The sequence below is a fragment of the Acomys russatus genome, chromosome 23, assembly GCF_903995435.1.
Source record: "Acomys russatus chromosome 23, mAcoRus1.1, whole genome shotgun sequence".
Classification (NCBI taxonomy): Eukaryota; Metazoa; Chordata; class Mammalia; order Rodentia; family Muridae; genus Acomys; species Acomys russatus.
The window spans coordinates 55694250-55712659 of record NC_067159.1 but is presented as its reverse complement, the minus strand read 5'-3'; the positions used below and the strand labels follow the sequence as shown (position 1 = coordinate 55712659).

Sequence of the window (18410 nt, the reverse complement as noted above, 5' to 3'; positions counted from 1 at the left end):
CCACTGGCATGTGGTCTCCCATGATTTGGCCTCAATTTCCTTTATTATTTGTACAATTTGGAATATTGGATTGATGAAATTTTTCTTATGAATCATTCATACTTTCTCCCAGGAGTACTACTTCTAAGCTGACCCAAGAAAGTTCTAAGAATAGCATGCCTCTTGCTTTCATGGAGATGCCCTTATGTAGTCCTACTTGAAGGTCTTCCTTTCAGGGAGATGCCCTTATGTAGCCCTACTTGAAGGTCTTCCTTCCTTATGCCCCAGAGGTTGTGAGTCAAACAAAGATGCCAGAGACATTCTTATGAGGCTCTGGCTCCAAGACACTATTAGCACATCTACCCCTGTACTTCTCAGGAACAAGATACTTAGAACAAAGTAAACTTTAAAAGGTTAACAAAGTTCAGCAGGCTAGAGAAGTTGTCAGCAGATCAGATTAAAAGGCTCTTCCTACTACAGTGGACAAAGAGTGGTGTGGATAAATGATAAAATAGTATAGTATTAAGACCTCCCTTTCTAGAAAAGTCATATAGGGCCACGATGGTGTCATATGACCAAAGGACAAAAGAATCACTATCAGATACATAAATAAATTCTACAGGCATATAAAATATGAACATTGTACTGTGCCAGAAACTGAATAATAACTGCAGCAACTTTGGCCTGAAGGCTTTTCCTGGGCCTAATGACAATTAACACTATGATATTAAAAGTTGGTAATACACTGCTTGGGACATAACAATCTGCCCAGGCTGGCTTGCCGATTTTTCTTTCTATCTAGTGCCCTTGAAACTGCAAGAACTACCAGCCTAGAACAGGCTGCCCTGTTTTAGCAAATATGCCCTTGAAACTATAAGATTCTTAAAAGTTGTGTTGTCGAGTTGATGAGGGTAAATGATTCTAAAAGATATCTCTGTTCTGTCACGATTTATCAGTGGTGACTAAACTTATGACCAAGAGGAAGTTAAAACACATTCCAGGGACAAAAATGATATGGTCCATGTTTTGGGACAACACGCATCTTCCCCTGCCTACTAAATTTTACATAAATAAAGAAGCACTCTGAGTGCCAGGGAGTCAGGCTGCAAAATTCTCCCCATCCCTGTGCCGGGCTCATGCCTCCCTTGCTACTGTTGCATCCACCCTTATTCAGGCCCTGACCTCACCTGGGCTGGATCCTGGGCATGTGTGCACTGGGTATTTGGAATAATTTGCAGTTATAATATAATTAATGTGCAGACACACTCACAGGTCTGTATAGATATAGATCATTCCATGAAAATTCCTTAATACAATTCCAAATGGGTTATTTATCACTGTCGCATGTAACCTAAAAAGGGGACATACTATATATTCGCCATAGCAAACCAGTAGAAAAACCTTCCATGGACACTTTTCTCAAATACAGCTTGTTAACATAGGGTGACAATTAAGGTCATGAGTGAGGTTAAATAAAACCTCTAGAAATAATTAGGTATTCTTTTCAAAATAAAACTATCAATAGTGAGACGTGATACAAGATGTGGCAACAGAAGAACAAAGAACATGTTTGTGTCATTTGTGTTCAACTGTCTGTACTCTCCTTTACTGTGTTCTGATGCCTACAAGTAAAAACTCATCTTCTATAATTAAAAAAATCCAAATGAGGTTACTCTCATAAGAAAATCAAGAACTCAAAGCATATTGTTAATCCAGACTGTACATTTCACATATAATCTATGGGTCTGGAGTTGATAGCTCTGTGGCTAGGAGCTTCTGCTGCTCTTCCAGAGGACCCAGAACCAAGCTGGGCAAACTCAAAATTGCCAATAAACTCAGAGAACCCACCCTCTGGCAAAGGCACTCTACATAGACTCATAAATATACACTTAAATAAAAACAAAACACATCTTTAAAATGAAATAATTTGAAAAGAGTGAAACACAGACTAGGAGACGGCTCTGGCTGATAGTGTTTACAATTATGATGCTTGAGTTCGGTTCCCAGAACCTGTGTGGGATGGACCGCAGCCCTGTAACTCCAGCTACAGAACCTGTGTGGGATGGACCGCAGCCCTGTAACTCCAGCTACAGAACCTGTGTGGGATGGACCGCAGCCCTGTAACTCCAGCTACAGAACCTGTGTGGGATGGACCGCAGCCCTGTAACTCCAGCTACAGAACCTGTGTGGGATGGACCGCAGCCCTGTAACTCCAGCTACAGAACCTGTGTGGGATGGACCGCAGCCCTGTAACTCCAGCTACAGAACCTGTGTGGGATGGACCGCAGCCCTGTAACTCCAGCTACAGAACCTGTGTGGGATGGACCGCAGCCCTGTAACTCCAGCTACAGAACCTGTGTGGGATGGACCGCAGCCCTGTAACTCCAGCTACAGAACCTGTGTGGGATGGACCGCAGCCCTGTAACTCCAGCTACAGAACCTGTGTGGGATGGATCGCAGCCCTGTAACTCCAGCTACAGAACCTGTGTGGGATGGACCGCAGCCCTGTAACTCCAGCTACAGAACCTGTGTGGGATGGACCGCAGCCCTGTAACTCAAGCTACAGAACCTGTGTGGGATGGACCGCAGCCCTGTGACTCCAGCTACAGAACCTGTGTGGGATGGACCGCAGCCCTGTGACTCCAGCTACAGAACCTGTGTGGGATGGACCGCAGCCCTGTAACTCCAGCTACAGAACCTGTGTGGGATGGATCGCAGCCCTGTAACTCCAGCTACAGAACCTGTGTGGGATGGATCGCAGCCCTGTAACTCCAGCTACAGAGAACCAGATACCCTCTTCTGTCCTTCATGGGAAGTTACACACATTTGACATAGATATGGAGACAATATGCATACATAATTTATAAAGAAGTAAAGCACAACATATGCATTTTTACATAATTTCATTTAAAAATTTTTGGTTATGTGTTGTTTTGTTTTTATTCACCTCATTTTGCAAGAACTTTTAAGCTTTTCTTTATATTTTCAATGGGTGGGAAGTGTGATGGTTTAAAAAAAAAACCTGGTTTTTGTTTTTGTTTTTGCCCTGACCCACTATTTCCTCACTTGGCTCCCTCTCCTCCATTTTGAAATAGTAAAGTATATCCTGTGTCATTACATCTTGGAAGTTTGTGGTCACTCTTTTTAATTTTTATTTTACATGGGATTATAGCTAAGAGCTGCACGAGTCTCAGAACAGACTTTGGCCTTTGGACTTCTCACAGGATTGAGTCTGTGATGGACTACGTAGACTTTTGAAGTGGGACTGATGGCATGGCTACAAGCCAGTGGGGGTCAGGGAGCAGAATGTGGTAGTTTGAAAGCAAATGTCCCTCATAAGTCCTTAGGGAGTGGCGCTATTGGGGGTGTGGCATTATTGCAGGAGGTGTGTCACTAGGGGGTGGGCTTTAAGGTCTGAGATGCTCAAGCCATGCCTAGTGTGGGTAACATGCTCTTCCTGATACCTGCTAATGTCGACGTAGAACTCTCAGCTCCCTTTCCTGCACCACATCTGCCTGCACACCGCCATGCATCTGAACTGTAAGCCAGCCCCAGTTAACAGTAAGTGTTTCCCTTTGTAAGAGTTGTCATGGGCCAGGCAGTGGTGACGGACACTTTTAGTCCCAGCACTTGGGAGGCAGAGGCAGCCCAATCTCTGAGGGTTCAGGGCCAGCCTTGTTAACAGAGTGAGTCCCAAGACAGCCACAGCTACACAAAGAGACACTGCGGCTCAAAAACAAAAAGAGTTGTCATAGTCGTGGTGTCCCTTCTCAGCAACAGAAGCCCTGACTAAAAGAGGAAAAGTGTCGCTGATTTACAGCATTATTTAACTGGCAAGCAGACAGTGCTAAGCTCTTGCCTGGTTTCCATGGAGATCAAGTTTGATGAGCTTTATGCAGCTCTGCAGTGGCTGGATGTCAGTGATGAAGTTGTTAGAGAGGATGCACACCCTCAGGGAGATGCAGGACTGCAGGTTCTCCATGGACTTCAGGTGAAGGCCATTGTACTTGACAAACACAAAGTCCTTCTGGTCTTCTACTATGTTTTCGTTGTAGTGACTCCATTCTTCATGATTGGTCAGCTCTTTGGTGATTGTTCCATGAAACATCTAGGAAATACAGAAGCTTGTGTTTAAGAATGACTCTAGAGGCTGAAGAAAGGCCCAGCAGTTCATGTGACTTGCTACTCTTCCAGAAACCTGAGTTTGGTTCCCAACACGAACATGGCAGGTGAAACTGCTTGTTACTCCAGCTCCAGGAGACCTGATGCCCTCTTTGTGACCTCTAAGGATATCTCTATGTAGATGTCATATACACAAGTACAAAACATATACAGAGATGCATATGTTTTTAAGATGTAAATTTTTACAAAGTATTACTTTCAAGTTTTAAAAGTCTACCTGAAAATAAAACACACTTGATAATATATAGTGATAATAAAAATAGGTAAAATAAAATAGCAAATATTAAATTTCCATAGAATCTTCTATTCCACAATATCTTAAATATCTAACATTGAAAAATTACTACTGTCTTCACCAATAAATTAATCAGTGAAAGGAAGATGAAAAGCTTAGTTTCCACTTAATAGAGAACATACAATTTACAAAATAATCATTTGTACACAACACATCAAACAAGGGACAAACAAAACTACACCTAATTGTAGCATGCATCACCGTCCGCATTTAAACTCAGCGCTTGATTTTAAAAAAAAGCACTATAAAGTATTAATCAGTTGATAAAAGTCCAACCTTTGTGGAAGAGGCTGGAAAACACAGCTGTAGAGAGTGAAGGCCACCCACACAGAGTGACATTTCCTAAAGAAAGGTCGCCATCTTTAATGTGTGTTTTTAATGCTCTACTTATCAGAAAACTAGTATTAAGTGTTATAAAAGCATTCAGAGTTTGAATCTAAAACTTTTAGATTAATGCCTTATTATATAGCCTTTTATGGTACCTTCTGTATCGATGAATTTGCTCTCACTATGCGGTGATTTCAGAATTTATAGAAGACAGTTAAACATTCCCTTCAGGAGGATTCATAGCACGAATGGTCTACCAGGTGGCTTTTTACAAGACAAACTGTGCTTCCCATCAGAAGGACCAGTTTCTACCAACAGCAGATAGATTAAATCTACATAGTCCAGATCAAAATAAATGTGAGAATTCATATGAAGCTAATATCAAAACAGCACATTCTTTAATATCCTGGAATAACTTTATAATCTTCAAACTCTAATGTCACCTAATGAAATCCAGACTCTGGTCTATTTTTGGGGGGTCACAGAGCCAAAGGCACAGGGTCTTTTAATCAGGACATTTATGGACATTTTGACAGAGATTATCTTATATTACAAATGAACCACCATTGCAAAATTAAACCCACAAACCTGGAACAAGCAGCTATATCTCTGTAATGCACTAAGCTCTGTAGATCCTGAAATGCAGGATGCACCCAGATCATGTCTCACGTACTTTAAGTATACAACTATGGCAGCCTCTCTGGGTTTTCCCTCAGAAGACCTACTGTATTTCCATTTGAGTGTCAAGGTTGGCTAACTTTAGATGACGACAAGGGCTTACAAGCACCATGTACACAACAGACCACCATGGCAAGCTTCAAAGTAGAACAAATCATATCTGTACTTTCACTGTAGCCAATAACTGTCCCACAAGGAATGGGGTGGAAAACTGGTGTACTATTTAGGGCCGAGCATTGTTCTAGCTTTTTTTTTTTTCTTTGTCTGCACCATGACTAGTTGAGGGTTCCTGTTAATTACCATCTACTGCAGGAAGAAGCTTCTTTGATTAGGGATGAGAGGTGCACTAACCTATGATAGAATGATGTCATCAGGAGTCACTTTAATTCTTTCCATTTGCCAGAGTTAACAGTAGTAGGCTCATCAGTGAAGTTCATTTCAGACTGTGAGTGTGGCGCAGCAGTTGAGCGCCTGCCTGTACTCACAAGGACCTCTTTTGAAGCCCAACATTTAATACAACTCACCTTTAAAGCATGCATAAACACTACATTTCATAAATATAGCATATTTCATCAATCCAGTCACCCATTAAGGAGATTTTAATTGACTTAAAACTTGGGAGACTACAAAGTTGCTACAAGCAAATATTTGTGGTTTTCATGTGTAAATTATGTTTCAATTCATTTGTATAAATATCAAGGAACCCATTTTCTGGATCACATAATATGCTTTATCTTGTGATGGACCAACTCTGTCTTTGAAATTAGCTGTACTCTTTTGTGTTTCCATCAGCAACAAGCTGAGAAACTATTCCTTCACATTCATACTGGTATTTGGTATATTGGTATCTTGAATTATGGCTAGTCTGATGGCTACAAAGAGGTTCCTAACTTTTCAAATCTGCAGTTACTACAGATGTCTATGTATGCTTGTTTGCTATCTGAGTGTGTCCTTTGATGAGGATTTTTTCTCCTTTGTATATTTTTTGTTGGCTATTATCTTAATTTGAGTTTTAGTACCTTGTATTATTTTGGATATCAATGTTTCAGCAATTATGTGTTTTACAATCTTTTCTCTAAGGGAGTCACTTGATTTGTTATTTTCTTAATTTTCCTTTTTTAGCCAACACATAAAATCATACTTAAAGAAAACATGTTTTACAAAATCAACATCCAGCCAAATATACCATCAAGATTTCATCTCTCTCTATCCAACTAAGTGACTTCGTGCTCCACTGCATCAGTATACAAATACTACATATATAGTTATGTGTAATTTTATATAGCCATGTCTCTGTATATAAAGCTTTTTATTTCAAATTACTTATCATACTGACTATTCAATCTCATTCACTTTAAAACATCTTATTAGACAATAAAAACTTATTCTAACAGCTTTATCTGTCTCCTTTTGTAAAAACTCACTGAGTCCATTTCATGCTGCCAATATACTTGTGTGTGGGGCCATCCACTGAAGCATGACTGACCGATCAGAGGCCACAGCCCTAAAGAAAACAGCCTGGCCTCTCCCAGCAGCTGTGACTGGTTCATACCCTCAGCAACAGCAGGACTTGTACAAGCTGTAACTACTGACCTGGCAAGATATATCTCCTGGTGCACCCTCCATTATGTGCCTGTGGCCAAAACCCCGTGTCCAGACAGGCAATGATGAATCAGTCCCCCACAGCTCAGTGCATCTCTCCAGGCTCACCTGAAAAGCTTCTCGTTTTTTGCAGTGGATGGCAACCAACACAGAGACTCACAAGTGTGCAGTGTGTGGAATAGGACTATGCAATGTCGAGCTTCTGAAATCAGTATATCTATATTACGCTCTCCCCTCCCGAGGCTCAGGGAGCACTTCAGAACGGATGTAGAAAGACGGCAAGTGCCAGAGGAGCTGGACACAGCAGGTGTGGCATCCCTGAACTCATGGCAAGCTGTGCAAGCACGCAATGCAACTGACGTGTACAAGCCCAAGAAAGCAGACTCCTGCATGTAGAGGGAAGGTGGGCATGAAGCCCAATACGGTATTTTCAAATTTGGTTACTTTTTGTTTTCTGCTTATAAGAATGTCTGGTACCCAAATATGTAGACCATTTGGATCTTTATTACTCCCTTTGGATTTCAACCTGGTTCTGTGCTTGAAACCAAGTTCCATCTATATTCAGACAACTCACAAAAATTTCTAGCCAGACCTGTCTTGATCTCCAGAACCATGTACATAACACACAGATAACATACACAATTCCCACTGTATATGCACGCACTTGTTCTGCACATAACACACAGATAACATACACAATTCCCACTGTATATGCACACACTTGTTCTGCACATAACACACAGATAACATACACAATTCCCACTGTATATACACGCACTTGTTCTACACATAACACACACACAGACATACACAACAATTCCCACTGCATATACACACACTTATTCTACACATGACACACACACACAATTCCCACTGCCTATGCACACACTTGTTCCACTTAGGTTAAAGGGCTTCCTTTATGACCTCACTACTCTTCCTCATGCATAGCTTTCCTTATCTCCTTTGATGGCCATGTCACATACTACCAGGCATCTTCTGCTAATTTCTCTCACGTCCCACACTCACTTAGTGGATAGATGTTGTTAGTTTTGCCTTTAGAATGTGTTTACTCTCTAAATAATTTCTTCCTGTCCCCCCTACTATTTTTTAAATTTCCACTTTTTTTTTAAACTGTTTGTGCTACTATCAAGGCCTCCAAATAAAGCTTTCTGCTCATTACTTACTGTCCTACCAAGGGACGCATTCCAGCGCAACCCATTAAAGATAAGGCAAGTCACCAAAGTCCTGGGGTGACTCCAGTTCACTCAAAAGTAAAACTCAGACTCTGACTTCCATTGCTGCTACTCTCAGACCTCCTTCCAACTCTGTTTGCTCGTTTTCCTTTGGCACAAACCTACTGCGAAATAGTGATCTCCTCCCCACAAATGCTTCCACGTTGAATACAGAATTAAATGCGGAGGTCAAGGCTCTACAGGAAAACCTAAGCTTACTCAGAAACGCAGTCAAGTTCACAGGGAGATGCTATACAGAATTCTGAGTAAGATATTGACCGAGGAGAAACTTCTCGGGTCAGATTGTAGGGAGTTGACAGGACTTGTGGGTTTCAGATTGAAAAGTCTTCCTTAAATGTTGTCCCTGACTATGTGCCTATGTACTGTGCGAAAGGTTACAGAGATTAATCCGTAGAACTCATTATAAACTGGGCTCTATACAGGAGAAATATATATATATTCAGCCAATGAACGTGTCTTCAAAAGAACTTACGCTTCCCTAGAAGCAAGTGAACACAACTGAGCTGTTGCTGACTAAAGACACAAGTTCAAGACTCTGTCGAGGAGGCTGTCCCACCGCACAACACCTCACATAGACCTGATGTAAGTTTGGGGCCCCAGCCTGAGGTTCTGTGACCTGGCTTCCTAGGGAGGCCTCTGACAGGAATGGGAGCTGTGAGGGCATGTCACCTCAGCATCTGGGTGATGGTTCCACTATCATGGGCGAGTCGGTCCGCTCAGGTGCGCCAGAAGCGGGCTGCTGGTCATGGGAAGTCAGGAACCCAGCGCCTAGCCCTGAGCAGCCGGGAACTAGTAGGTGCCTAGCTGCCCACAGAGCGTTGCCTGGGAAACGCCGCCTGCGCGTGCTCACTCCATCCCTGCCCGCCAGGCCTGAGGGAGAACCCAGGGACGCGGTGACGTCAGGCACGCCAGAGGGCGGGGCGCAGGGTTCGGAGTGCGCGTGCGTGCTGCCTGAGCTCCCGGAAGTCCGGTTATGGCGTCTCTTCGCGAAGCTACCCTGCGGAAACTGAGGAGATTTTCGGAGCTGAGAGGTAACCGCGGCGGAACCGAGGTCCCTGGGCGCGTGCACGGAGGGCTTCTCCCCGAGGACCCCGGGGCCGCTTCCTGCCCGCTGCCCCTTCCTGTCCGCCCGGTCCTGCCCTGTCCAGCCAGCCTCTGCTTTCTCCCTCTGTAGCCCTCTGTGACATGTCAGGAAGGGACAATAAGAACTGGGAACGTGGCTGTGAGGCTGTGAATGTTACTAATGCCCCGCTTAGCTCCTTGGTAGAAGTCACTTTGCTTACAGAGTCTGAAGTAGTTTTTTGCCTTGTTTCTTCCTTTGCCCCAGGTCCCTGCCTAACTCCAGTTCTTCCTGTGCGAGCACCAATATGAAGGCAGCCAAGGCTTTAAAATTGCTGAGTGTAAATGTGGCCTTTAAGAGAAAAACAAATGAGTGCTTCCCTTTCTCTGAACAGCTGTCTGATGAAATTGCTGTCTGTGACGGCCTAAAATGCAGAGATTTATATTTGGATATGAAAACATTTGAAATTATTAAATCGTAGTTAACTCGCCCCCCCCCTGCCCCCGTTTTCCTTGTTAAAACTGTACTGATAGTTTTGTTCATAAGGAAGTTCCCACTGTGTACTAAGAATGCAGTTTGTCATTTAATGAGCTCGTCAAGGAGTTAGAGCCTGAGTTTTGTGCGCTGTTCTGATTGCCTGTCTAAGTTTAGTTTGCTCATCCTAAGTTAGCAAATGTAGCAGGAGCTGGGCCTAGAACGGCAAGAGTGTACTGCCAACTTCTTGGGAGGCTGTGGTAGCCGGATCAAAGTTCAAGACCTGCCTGGATTACAGGATTAGATGACAGACAGACAGACAGACAGACAGATAGATTTGATTGGGAAGAAAGCTCAGTGGTAGAGCGCTTCCCCGGCAGGCATAAGGCTCCGTAGTTAGGGCCCAGTACCACAAAAAAAAATTAAAAATAAAAAGGATAAAGAAAAAGTTATGAGCAAGAATAATGGAAGACCATATTTCTAAACAGAAACAGGGAAGGAGTGGGTCCTGAGCTGACATCTCTCAGCAGGGACCATTACGGGCCCTGATTAAGGAAAGTCGCTTCCGAATGCTAAGGCTCCCTTGTTCGTTTTCTATCCTCTTCTTATTTAGGAGGATGGTGATAATTATCCTATTGAACGCCCCCCCCCCCTTTTGAAATAGCCAAGCTTGTAAAGAAGAATTCTGGTAATATTTTAAAATGGTTCTTCCTTTTTCCCGATAGGCAAACCTGTGGCAGCAGGAGAATTCTGGGATGTAGTTGCAATAACAGCAGCAGATGAGAAGCAGGAGCGTGCTTATCAGCAGCAGTTGTCAGAGAAGCTGAAGAGAAAGGAGCTGCCCCTTGGAGTTCAGTATCATGTTTTTGCTGATCCTGCTGGAACCAAAATTGGTATAAACTTCATGGGGACGCTTATAGCAGATCCTGAGCAAAATAATGATTGAAAGATAAGTCTTTTGTGCTCATAGTTTATAAACTGATCATTGCCACGCGGGGCCTTTGCAAACTTTAAAATCTGAAAATTAACTCCTAACAGGATAGAAGTTTAAATAAAGGTTCTGAACTTGCAGTGATTTGCAGGGAAACTGTTCCAGAAAATGATTTAAAAGAATTTTCTTTGCTTCAGTGCAATTTACACTAGGTCTCATTAGAAATCCTCTTAAGAGCTTTCCCAAAGCAGTAGTTTCTTGAAGTAATTATGTAAAGAAAACAAATCAGGAAATATATATATTTCGTGATTTGTATATGCTCGGCCTCTTAGGATCTAACTACGAGATATAAATAAACCAGTCACTTAAAAGCACCACAGAGCACTGACTTAAACCCTGGTTTAATGTAACTTTGCCATCATTGCAAATAAGTGCATCGTATTTTATCTTTGATCCCTTAAGGGGAGAATTGCAAATAATTTCCTCTACTTTTTCTTGTTATTCGTTAAAAGAAGGCCAACAAAAATCTGTTATTTAATTATTTATTTGCTATGTTTAACTTTTAAGTAGTAAGACTTTTATAAGAATGTATCCCTAAAGTTTGTGGCTCATGTGACAAGTAAAGCCGAAGTCTCTGCGTGGCAGGAACAGGACACATGTACATGTGCATGTGCATTGACATCACCCTAATTACCCACAGTTGGCTCACCCTCACAGGGAGACAGTCAGCACTTGGGGGCTGTAGAGGGGAATTGGGTCTACAGTGTATTAGTTATATATAAAATATTTGTACAGCCCAGGTTCTTACATTTTAAAAAGTCTACTGTGTTGGGATACGTTCTGTGCTGCAAGAAGTCACTGAGCATATTGTACAGTTGATCTCTGCACATGAGTTCACAGTCTCTGTCACCAACTGTGTAATTTCACTCCTTTCATTACTGTTCTTCAGAGATCTCTGCCGCTGCACGCTGTGTTTCTTGATGAGCTGTTTGCTTGCTCATGTACTATGACTCATCTATTCTGCCAATACCTTTTCAATCTGTCTACCTCGTATTGACAAAATTCACATCTTCAAACTTGGCATACTAAACATATCATCATAAGAGAATTTTCCTGGTTTTCTGTGGAGTAGATGATGCTTTTGAATTGTTTTTAAGGAAATGGAGGATCAACACTTTGTTCCCTTCAGTGTCTGGAAAGACTCTACGGAGATAAATGGAATTCTCTCATGGTCCTGTTAATCCACTCTGGTAATTTATTCTTTCCTTGTTTGCATTTATGGGTGCATTTTCTACCTTTCATCTCTTAGAGACTTTATCTCCCTTGCTAATGATTCCCCCGTACCTTATTTGCTCTTAAAACTCACTGACGGTGTCTTACTTGGGAAACAAATGTTCATTTTTTTTTTTTATTAAATGTATTATTTTTACAAGATTCATTTTTAACATTGTAGATTATGTATACCATCAACTTTTATGGATATTTTATCATTTCATTTTTGGTTTACAAATAAATTATTTTTTACAAAATCCATGGGAATGTGAACATTTCTCAGGAGTCTTGAGGGATTTTTTTTTTTTTTTTTTTTTTTGGAAGAAGATGGATGATGATGGTGGTGATTACACTTTTGTCAAAGGATCTACCTTGCAGTTTTCTGATTACTGATAGGCAAAAGCTACAGTACTTAACAGTTTTAGAAACAAAAGAAAAAAAACGACAAAGTAAATATATTTAGGTGGAAGCACAATGAACATTTGAGCAGAGGAAGCCAGGTCAGAGGTCCTTGTCGGGACAGGGGGCGGCTGTTCAATCCAGGACATCCAGTCACAGGAGACTTCTGCTGCACGGAACTTCTTTTGTTTATCTCTGTGTTCTAGTGGGCTGCTGAGGCTTAGCATGTTGCCGAGGCTTAGCACTGGCCTGGGACATATAATTTAGAACATTCTTACTCATAGCTTCAAAGATGCTTTCTAATTCTCAGTTGCATATGACATCCAAGTACATCCAAGTCCTGGTTTCAAGAAAAATTAGGAATGTAGAGCAATTCATTCATTATCTTGTAGAATAGTGTTTATTATGAATTTAATAAAATTAATTGGACATTAGAAAATAAGTAAAAGCAAATATAGAGGGCCCTCTGAGTTCTGGTATTTCATCCATCTCTGCAGGCTCTGGCAACCATGGGCAGAAAGTATTTGAGGGAAAATGAAGATGTTTTTATACCGAACTTGGACTTTTCATAATTCCTGGAATATCCTTGCATAACCACTGTTTATGTCAACATTACATTGTTAGATGATATCAACATATTATCCAGTAAGATAGTGTAGGCTACATGCAAATATGGTGCCATTTCAGGGCAGGGAGGTCAGTGTCCTCAGATTGTGATGTCTGCTTTGGGTTGTGAACCAGCCGGCGTCTCCGGATGTGAAGAAGAGCTATAGACGATTCTACAGTGTAAATTTTACTGTCGTCTGATCTATGTGCGAAGTACTTTCAGTGTGTTCTTGACCTCATGCTAAGCAGGAGCCTGAGGTAAATCCTCAGGTAACATCTGAAGCATGCTGACCACTGGTGAGCTCATTTACCAGACTCTTCCCTTCCCCAGAGCATAAGTCTGCGTTGCTGTACACCTTTGCTTTGCATAAAAAGGATCCAAGATATTTAATGTGCTTAAGAGAACACGTTTTAGGAATCAGGATATTTTGATGTTCGTCTTGGAAGGAGAAAGCCAATTAAGTGAAAAAGTGGTATAATTTAAAAAAAAAATACTGAAGTAAATTTGTCTTTACTTTAAGTATGTTTCATAAGTTGAAGGCAATACGTCATGAAGTAAATGTTTAACAGAGGTACATTTTCAAACTTAAATTACATTAATCTTTTAGAGCTTTTTCTAAGTTGTACATCCGTAATATATTAACTTTAACCATGGTTAGAATGCACTGTTAGAAATGTGCATGAAGAGCCAAGTTTTAAATGTGGTCCTTTGTTAGCTATGCAGTTGATTGTGAACCCTCACCAGCCAGGCTCTCTGTGTCTTTTGATTATTTTTCGACCCGGGGTCTTTAAAACTGCATTACATTGGATTGCTATAAGAGAAACACTCTTTGATTTTTTTTTTAAGTGTAGACTTCATAACTCCACCCTGAATTTTGATTAGATACTTAGTATTAAATATCTTCAGAGGTCTGTTACCCTGTAAATGGTGCCATCAGACTTTGAAAATCTCGTAGAACACATTTTTAAATACAATGTTTTATAGGTGGCTACAGTCAGCGCCTTCCCAACGCAAGTGCTTTAGGAAAAGTCTTCACAGCCTTCCCACTTGGTGAGCCTGTTTATCAGATGCTGGAGTTGAAGCTAGCCATGTACATGGACTTCCCCTCACACATGAGGCCTGGAGTTCTGGTCACCTGTGCAGATGATATCGAACTCTACAGTGTTGGGGACTCTGAGTACATTGCATTTGACCAACCTGGCTTTACTGCCTTAGCCCATCCTTCTAGTCTGGCTGTAGGTACCACACATGGAGTATTTGTCTTGGAGTCGGCCAGTTCCTTACAACACGGTGACCTTGAGTACAGGCAATGCCACCGTTTCCTCCATAAGCCCAGCGTTGAAAACATGTATCGCTTTAATGCCGTGCATAGACAAGGAAGCTTCACTCAACAGGATTTGCCCGGGGATGACCATGCCTGTCTGCCATTGCACATGGAGTATGTCTACACTGACAGCCTGTTTTACATGGATCATAAAACATCCAAAATGCTACTTGAGTTTTATGAAAATGTAGGCCCACTGAACTGTGAAATAGACGCCTATGGCGACTTCCTGCAGGCCCTGGGGCCAGGAGCGACGGCAGAGTACATCAGGAACACATCCCATGTCACTAAAGAAGAGTCGCAGTTGTTGGACATTAGGCAGAAAATATTCCACCTCCTGAAGGGAACACCCCTGAGCGTTGTTGTTCTTAATAACTCCAGGTTTTATCACATTGGGACAACGGAAGAATATCTGCTTCATTTCACTTCCCACAGTACGTTAAAGTCAGAACTGGGCTTACAGTGCAGAGCGTTCAGTGTCCTTCCAGATGTTCCTCGGTGCTCCAGTGAGACAGCCTGTGTCATTCACAGTATTCTGGATTCAGGGTGCTGCGTGGGCCCTGGTTCAGTTGTAGAGTATTGCAGACTGGGGCCTGAGGTGTCCATTGGGGAAAACTGTATTATCAGCGGTTCTGTCATAGCAAAAACTGCCCTGCCAGCGTATTCTTTCGTTTGTTCTTTAAGCATGAAGATAAACGGGCACTTAAAATATTCAACCATGGTATTTGGCATACAAGACAATTTGAAACACAGTGTTAAAACCCTGGCAGATGTAAAGGCACTCCAGTTCTTCGGAATCTGTTTCCTCTCATGTTTAGACATTTGGAACCTTGAAGCTACAGAGGAACTGTTCTCAGGAAGTAAGGTGCCTCTGAGCCTGTGGACTGCTCGGATTTTCCCTATCTGTTCATCTCTGAATGAGTCAGTGACAGCATCCCTTGGGATGTTAGGTGCTGTGAGGAGCCGTTCGCCGTTCAGCCTGAGCCACTTTAAGCTGCTGTCCATCCAGGAAATGCTTGCCTACAAAGATGTGCAAGACATGCTAGCTTATAGGGAGAGGATGTTTCTAGAAATCAGTTCAAATAAAAAACAATCTGATTTAGAGAAATCTTAATTATAATATATTTTGCCAATAGGCCTCTGACTTTTTTATTTTTATTTTTTGCTTGTTTCAGTAGTTCAATATAATAGAAGTTGTATTTATATAGTTGCTGTAGCGTAGTAATGAGAAGGGTACTAATGACCACTTCTGCTGGGAGAACGTTTCAGGGTTAAATGCAGAAAAGTGATGCTGTTTTAGATGTTTGCACTATTTTAATTCTGGGTTTTGGTGTTTTGTTTTGTTTTGTAAAGATCAATTTGGGGGGGGGGCATGGCTTCTTTTACAAAATAAGTACTCCTATTGTAGATAATGATTTTCTGAACTTAATTTGGAGTTTTTCTATCTTTTGGAATTTGGCCCAATAAAGTTCTAGGTGTCATTAATGATGGTCTTACTTGACTTGTCACAGTGAGACCACCTCATGGGGATCGGACAGTCCTTTTACATGGGTCACCTAAGGCCGTCGGAAAACAAATATTTACATTATGATTCATAACAGTAGCAAATTACAGTTACTCAACAAAAATTATTTTATGGTTGGGGTCACCACAACATGAGGAACTGTATTAAAGGGCCACAGCATCAGGAAGGTTAAGGGCCTCTGGGCTAGAATAAGGCATTCGATCTCTTGGGACTGGAGTTACAGGTGGTTCTGACCTCCATGTTGCTTCTGAGAGTCAAACCTTGGTCTCTGAAAGTGCTATGAAATGGTGTTTGTGCCTCGTAGACCTTGCCCACATGAGATAAAAAGTGTGTGTGCATTATTTTATTCTTATAAACTATGTCTGCTATTCTATTGCATGCAGAACTCAGTTGCCCAATCAGAATGCAGTAGGAATAGCTGAGAGCCAGGGCTCACCTCACCATGGACATTGCTTAATCCTCACTTGATCACGATCTCCTGGCTTGACCATGGGCACTTTGCTTTACGCCATGTTGTGTCCATAGGTAGTGGTGCTGAGAACAAACAGTCCAAAGAGAGGTAGTTAGAATAGGACGTCTGAGGAAATACTCGGTCATAACTTCAGGAAAATGGAGTGGATGGAATTCCAGTTTATGTATATCTATTTGAGGATAAACACATTAGTGAAATGCCTTTAGATTGAAGCTTAACACAGGCAAGACTTGTCATGCTTGTGTTTAAATTGCCTTAAGTAAATTGTAGTAATTGCTGTGATAGTTTTATTTATATACACATTTTCATAAAAATATAACAAGATGTGTCAAAACTTCTCTACTATATGATGTATATATAAATATATATTTGTCTTTTTGAGATTACCAGGGATAAAGTGTGATACTGTTTGACAATTATAGATATACTTATTTCAATGGGTGTTCAATGTTAATAAATGCTTGAAACTAATTTTACTTCAAGTCCTGTCAAGGATTAGAATTACAATTTCATGTTCTAAGAAAAAAGCATAATTATAATAAATTGTACCATTACTTACTTGGTTACTTGAATTTTTTATACTTATTATAGATTTCTTGTAGGTATATTTAGACATAGAATTATGTCATTTCTCTGCATATATACATAATGGAATAAATAGCATTTAATATACCAACATAATCAAAACATTCTGCATTTTTAGAGGCATGGTCTTCCTCTCCTGAAGCACTAAAAAAATCAACCCATATTTATTAATAAACATTCATCCCCAAGCACCAGCCACTGTGACTTCACAGGTATTGGCAAGGCTGCAGTGTAAATTTTCCTTTATCTTGAGAATTTCATACATGCATGCAATGAATATGATCACATGTATTCTTCATCCCCACAACACTCCCACATACCCCCAACATGTGTCCTTCCCAATTTTATGTCTTTTTTGTCTTAATAACATACTAAGTCCAGTTAGTGCTTGCCATGTGTACATGGGTGTGGAGCATCTACTGGAGCACAGCACATCTATCAGTAGTCATATCCTCAGAAAACGAGCGATTCTCCTCCTCTAGAAACTGTCAACTCCAGATCACTCCCTGAAGCTCAGTGGGTCCTATATGCCATCCACCTCCTCGGCTCGACTTTATCTGGCTTGACCTCCTGCAGAAGATCCCAAGTGTGAGCTCAAGACATTGATAGCCACGTCATGACCAGAGGACAGCATTTCTTCGGCATCCTTCTGCTCTTAGACTTTCCACAGCTTTTTCTGTGATTCTCCCCAAGCCTTGGTGGGAAGGCATTGACATAAGGGTCCCATGTAGACAAAAGCACTTCTTTAATTCTCAGTACCTTGACCAGTGAGTTGCACATCTTCTGCATATAAGTTACAGCAAAACTATATTGCTTACTGTTGTCCCTCACCTGAGCGTATAAACATGAATATTTCTGATTGCATGTGTCTATGTAGTAAAAGACAAGTTACCACTCTAACTGCAAACTACCAGTTCTGCTCCAAAAAAAGTTATCTTGTATCTGCATGAACAAAAATAAAGCAAACTTAGCACATGGCCCGGCCTTGCCAGTTCGGCAGTAGTTTGGCTGACCACCATTTTGAGCTAGGGCACAGTTTAAGGCAAAGGAATAGTAAGATATGCAGATTCCCCACTGCATTGATATTTGCAAAACGAGAGCCAAAGGAGAAGGACTTGTGAAGAGTTACTAGTACTGTCCATGTGCACAGCAGTGCTGACATGTCAGAAGACACCATTGCACATGGGGTGGCTAGCGCTGCTTTCTTCCAGGCCACTTGGGTCAGTGGTTTGGAAGCCTCTGCATTCAAGGCAGTCACTCAATCTGAGTACTCCCATGCAAACAGCTGCTTTATCACTGCAATTGCCTGCTGCTGTCCCTCTGTTCATGTCTTTCTTGGCTGTGTGCACTGTGGTTTTCGGACATTATTTGGTGCAGGTCTGAAACAATCTATCTTCATAGGTTCTTTTAATAATCCATTATTGTGCTGACCATGGGTGCATGGT

The 18410-nt window shown here is 41.5% G+C and overlaps 2 protein-coding genes across 4 annotated transcripts in view; one reads left to right on the top strand and one right to left on the bottom strand.

Annotated features, from left to right (window-relative positions):
- Positions 1-4087, bottom strand: part of Lrriq3 (leucine rich repeats and IQ motif containing 3) — an 80722-nt gene extending 76635 nt beyond the window's left edge. The window contains exon 1 of the mRNA XM_051165785.1: positions 3839-4087. Within this exon, the coding sequence (XP_051021742.1) occupies positions 3839-4087 (249 nt within the window). The remainder of the gene's footprint in view (positions 1-3838) is intronic.
- Positions 4088-9274: 5187 nt separating this feature from the next.
- Positions 9275-15528, top strand: Fpgt (fucose-1-phosphate guanylyltransferase). 3 transcript variants are annotated; one of them, XM_051165466.1, is made up of 4 exons: positions 9275-9347; positions 10576-10743; positions 11939-12031; positions 14044-15528. In XM_051165466.1, exons 1-4 carry the CDS (start codon positions 9290-9292, stop codon positions 15495-15497), a joined length of 1773 nt encoding a protein of 590 aa, XP_051021423.1. In that variant the 5' UTR covers positions 9275-9289; the 3' UTR covers positions 15498-15528. The 3 variants fall into 3 exon arrangements, with proteins under 3 accessions (XP_051021423.1, XP_051021424.1, XP_051021425.1); XM_051165467.1 differs by lacking the exon at positions 11939-12031; XM_051165468.1 differs by lacking the exon at positions 9275-9347 and having other exon boundaries at positions 10571-10700.
- Positions 15529-18410: the final 2882 nt, after the last annotated feature.

Coding starts and splice junctions, on each gene's coding strand:
- Fpgt (XM_051165466.1), top strand. CDS start 9,290: ATGGCGTCTCTTCGCGAAGCTACCCTGCGGAAACTGAGGAGATTTTCG. Junction 10,744..11,938: donor TCCTGCTGGAACCAAAATTG/GTATAAACTTCA, acceptor ATTGTTTTTAAG/GAAATGGAGGATCAACACTT. Junction 12,032..14,043: donor GGTCCTGTTAATCCACTCTG/GTAATTTATTCT, acceptor AATGTTTTATAG/GTGGCTACAGTCAGCGCCTT.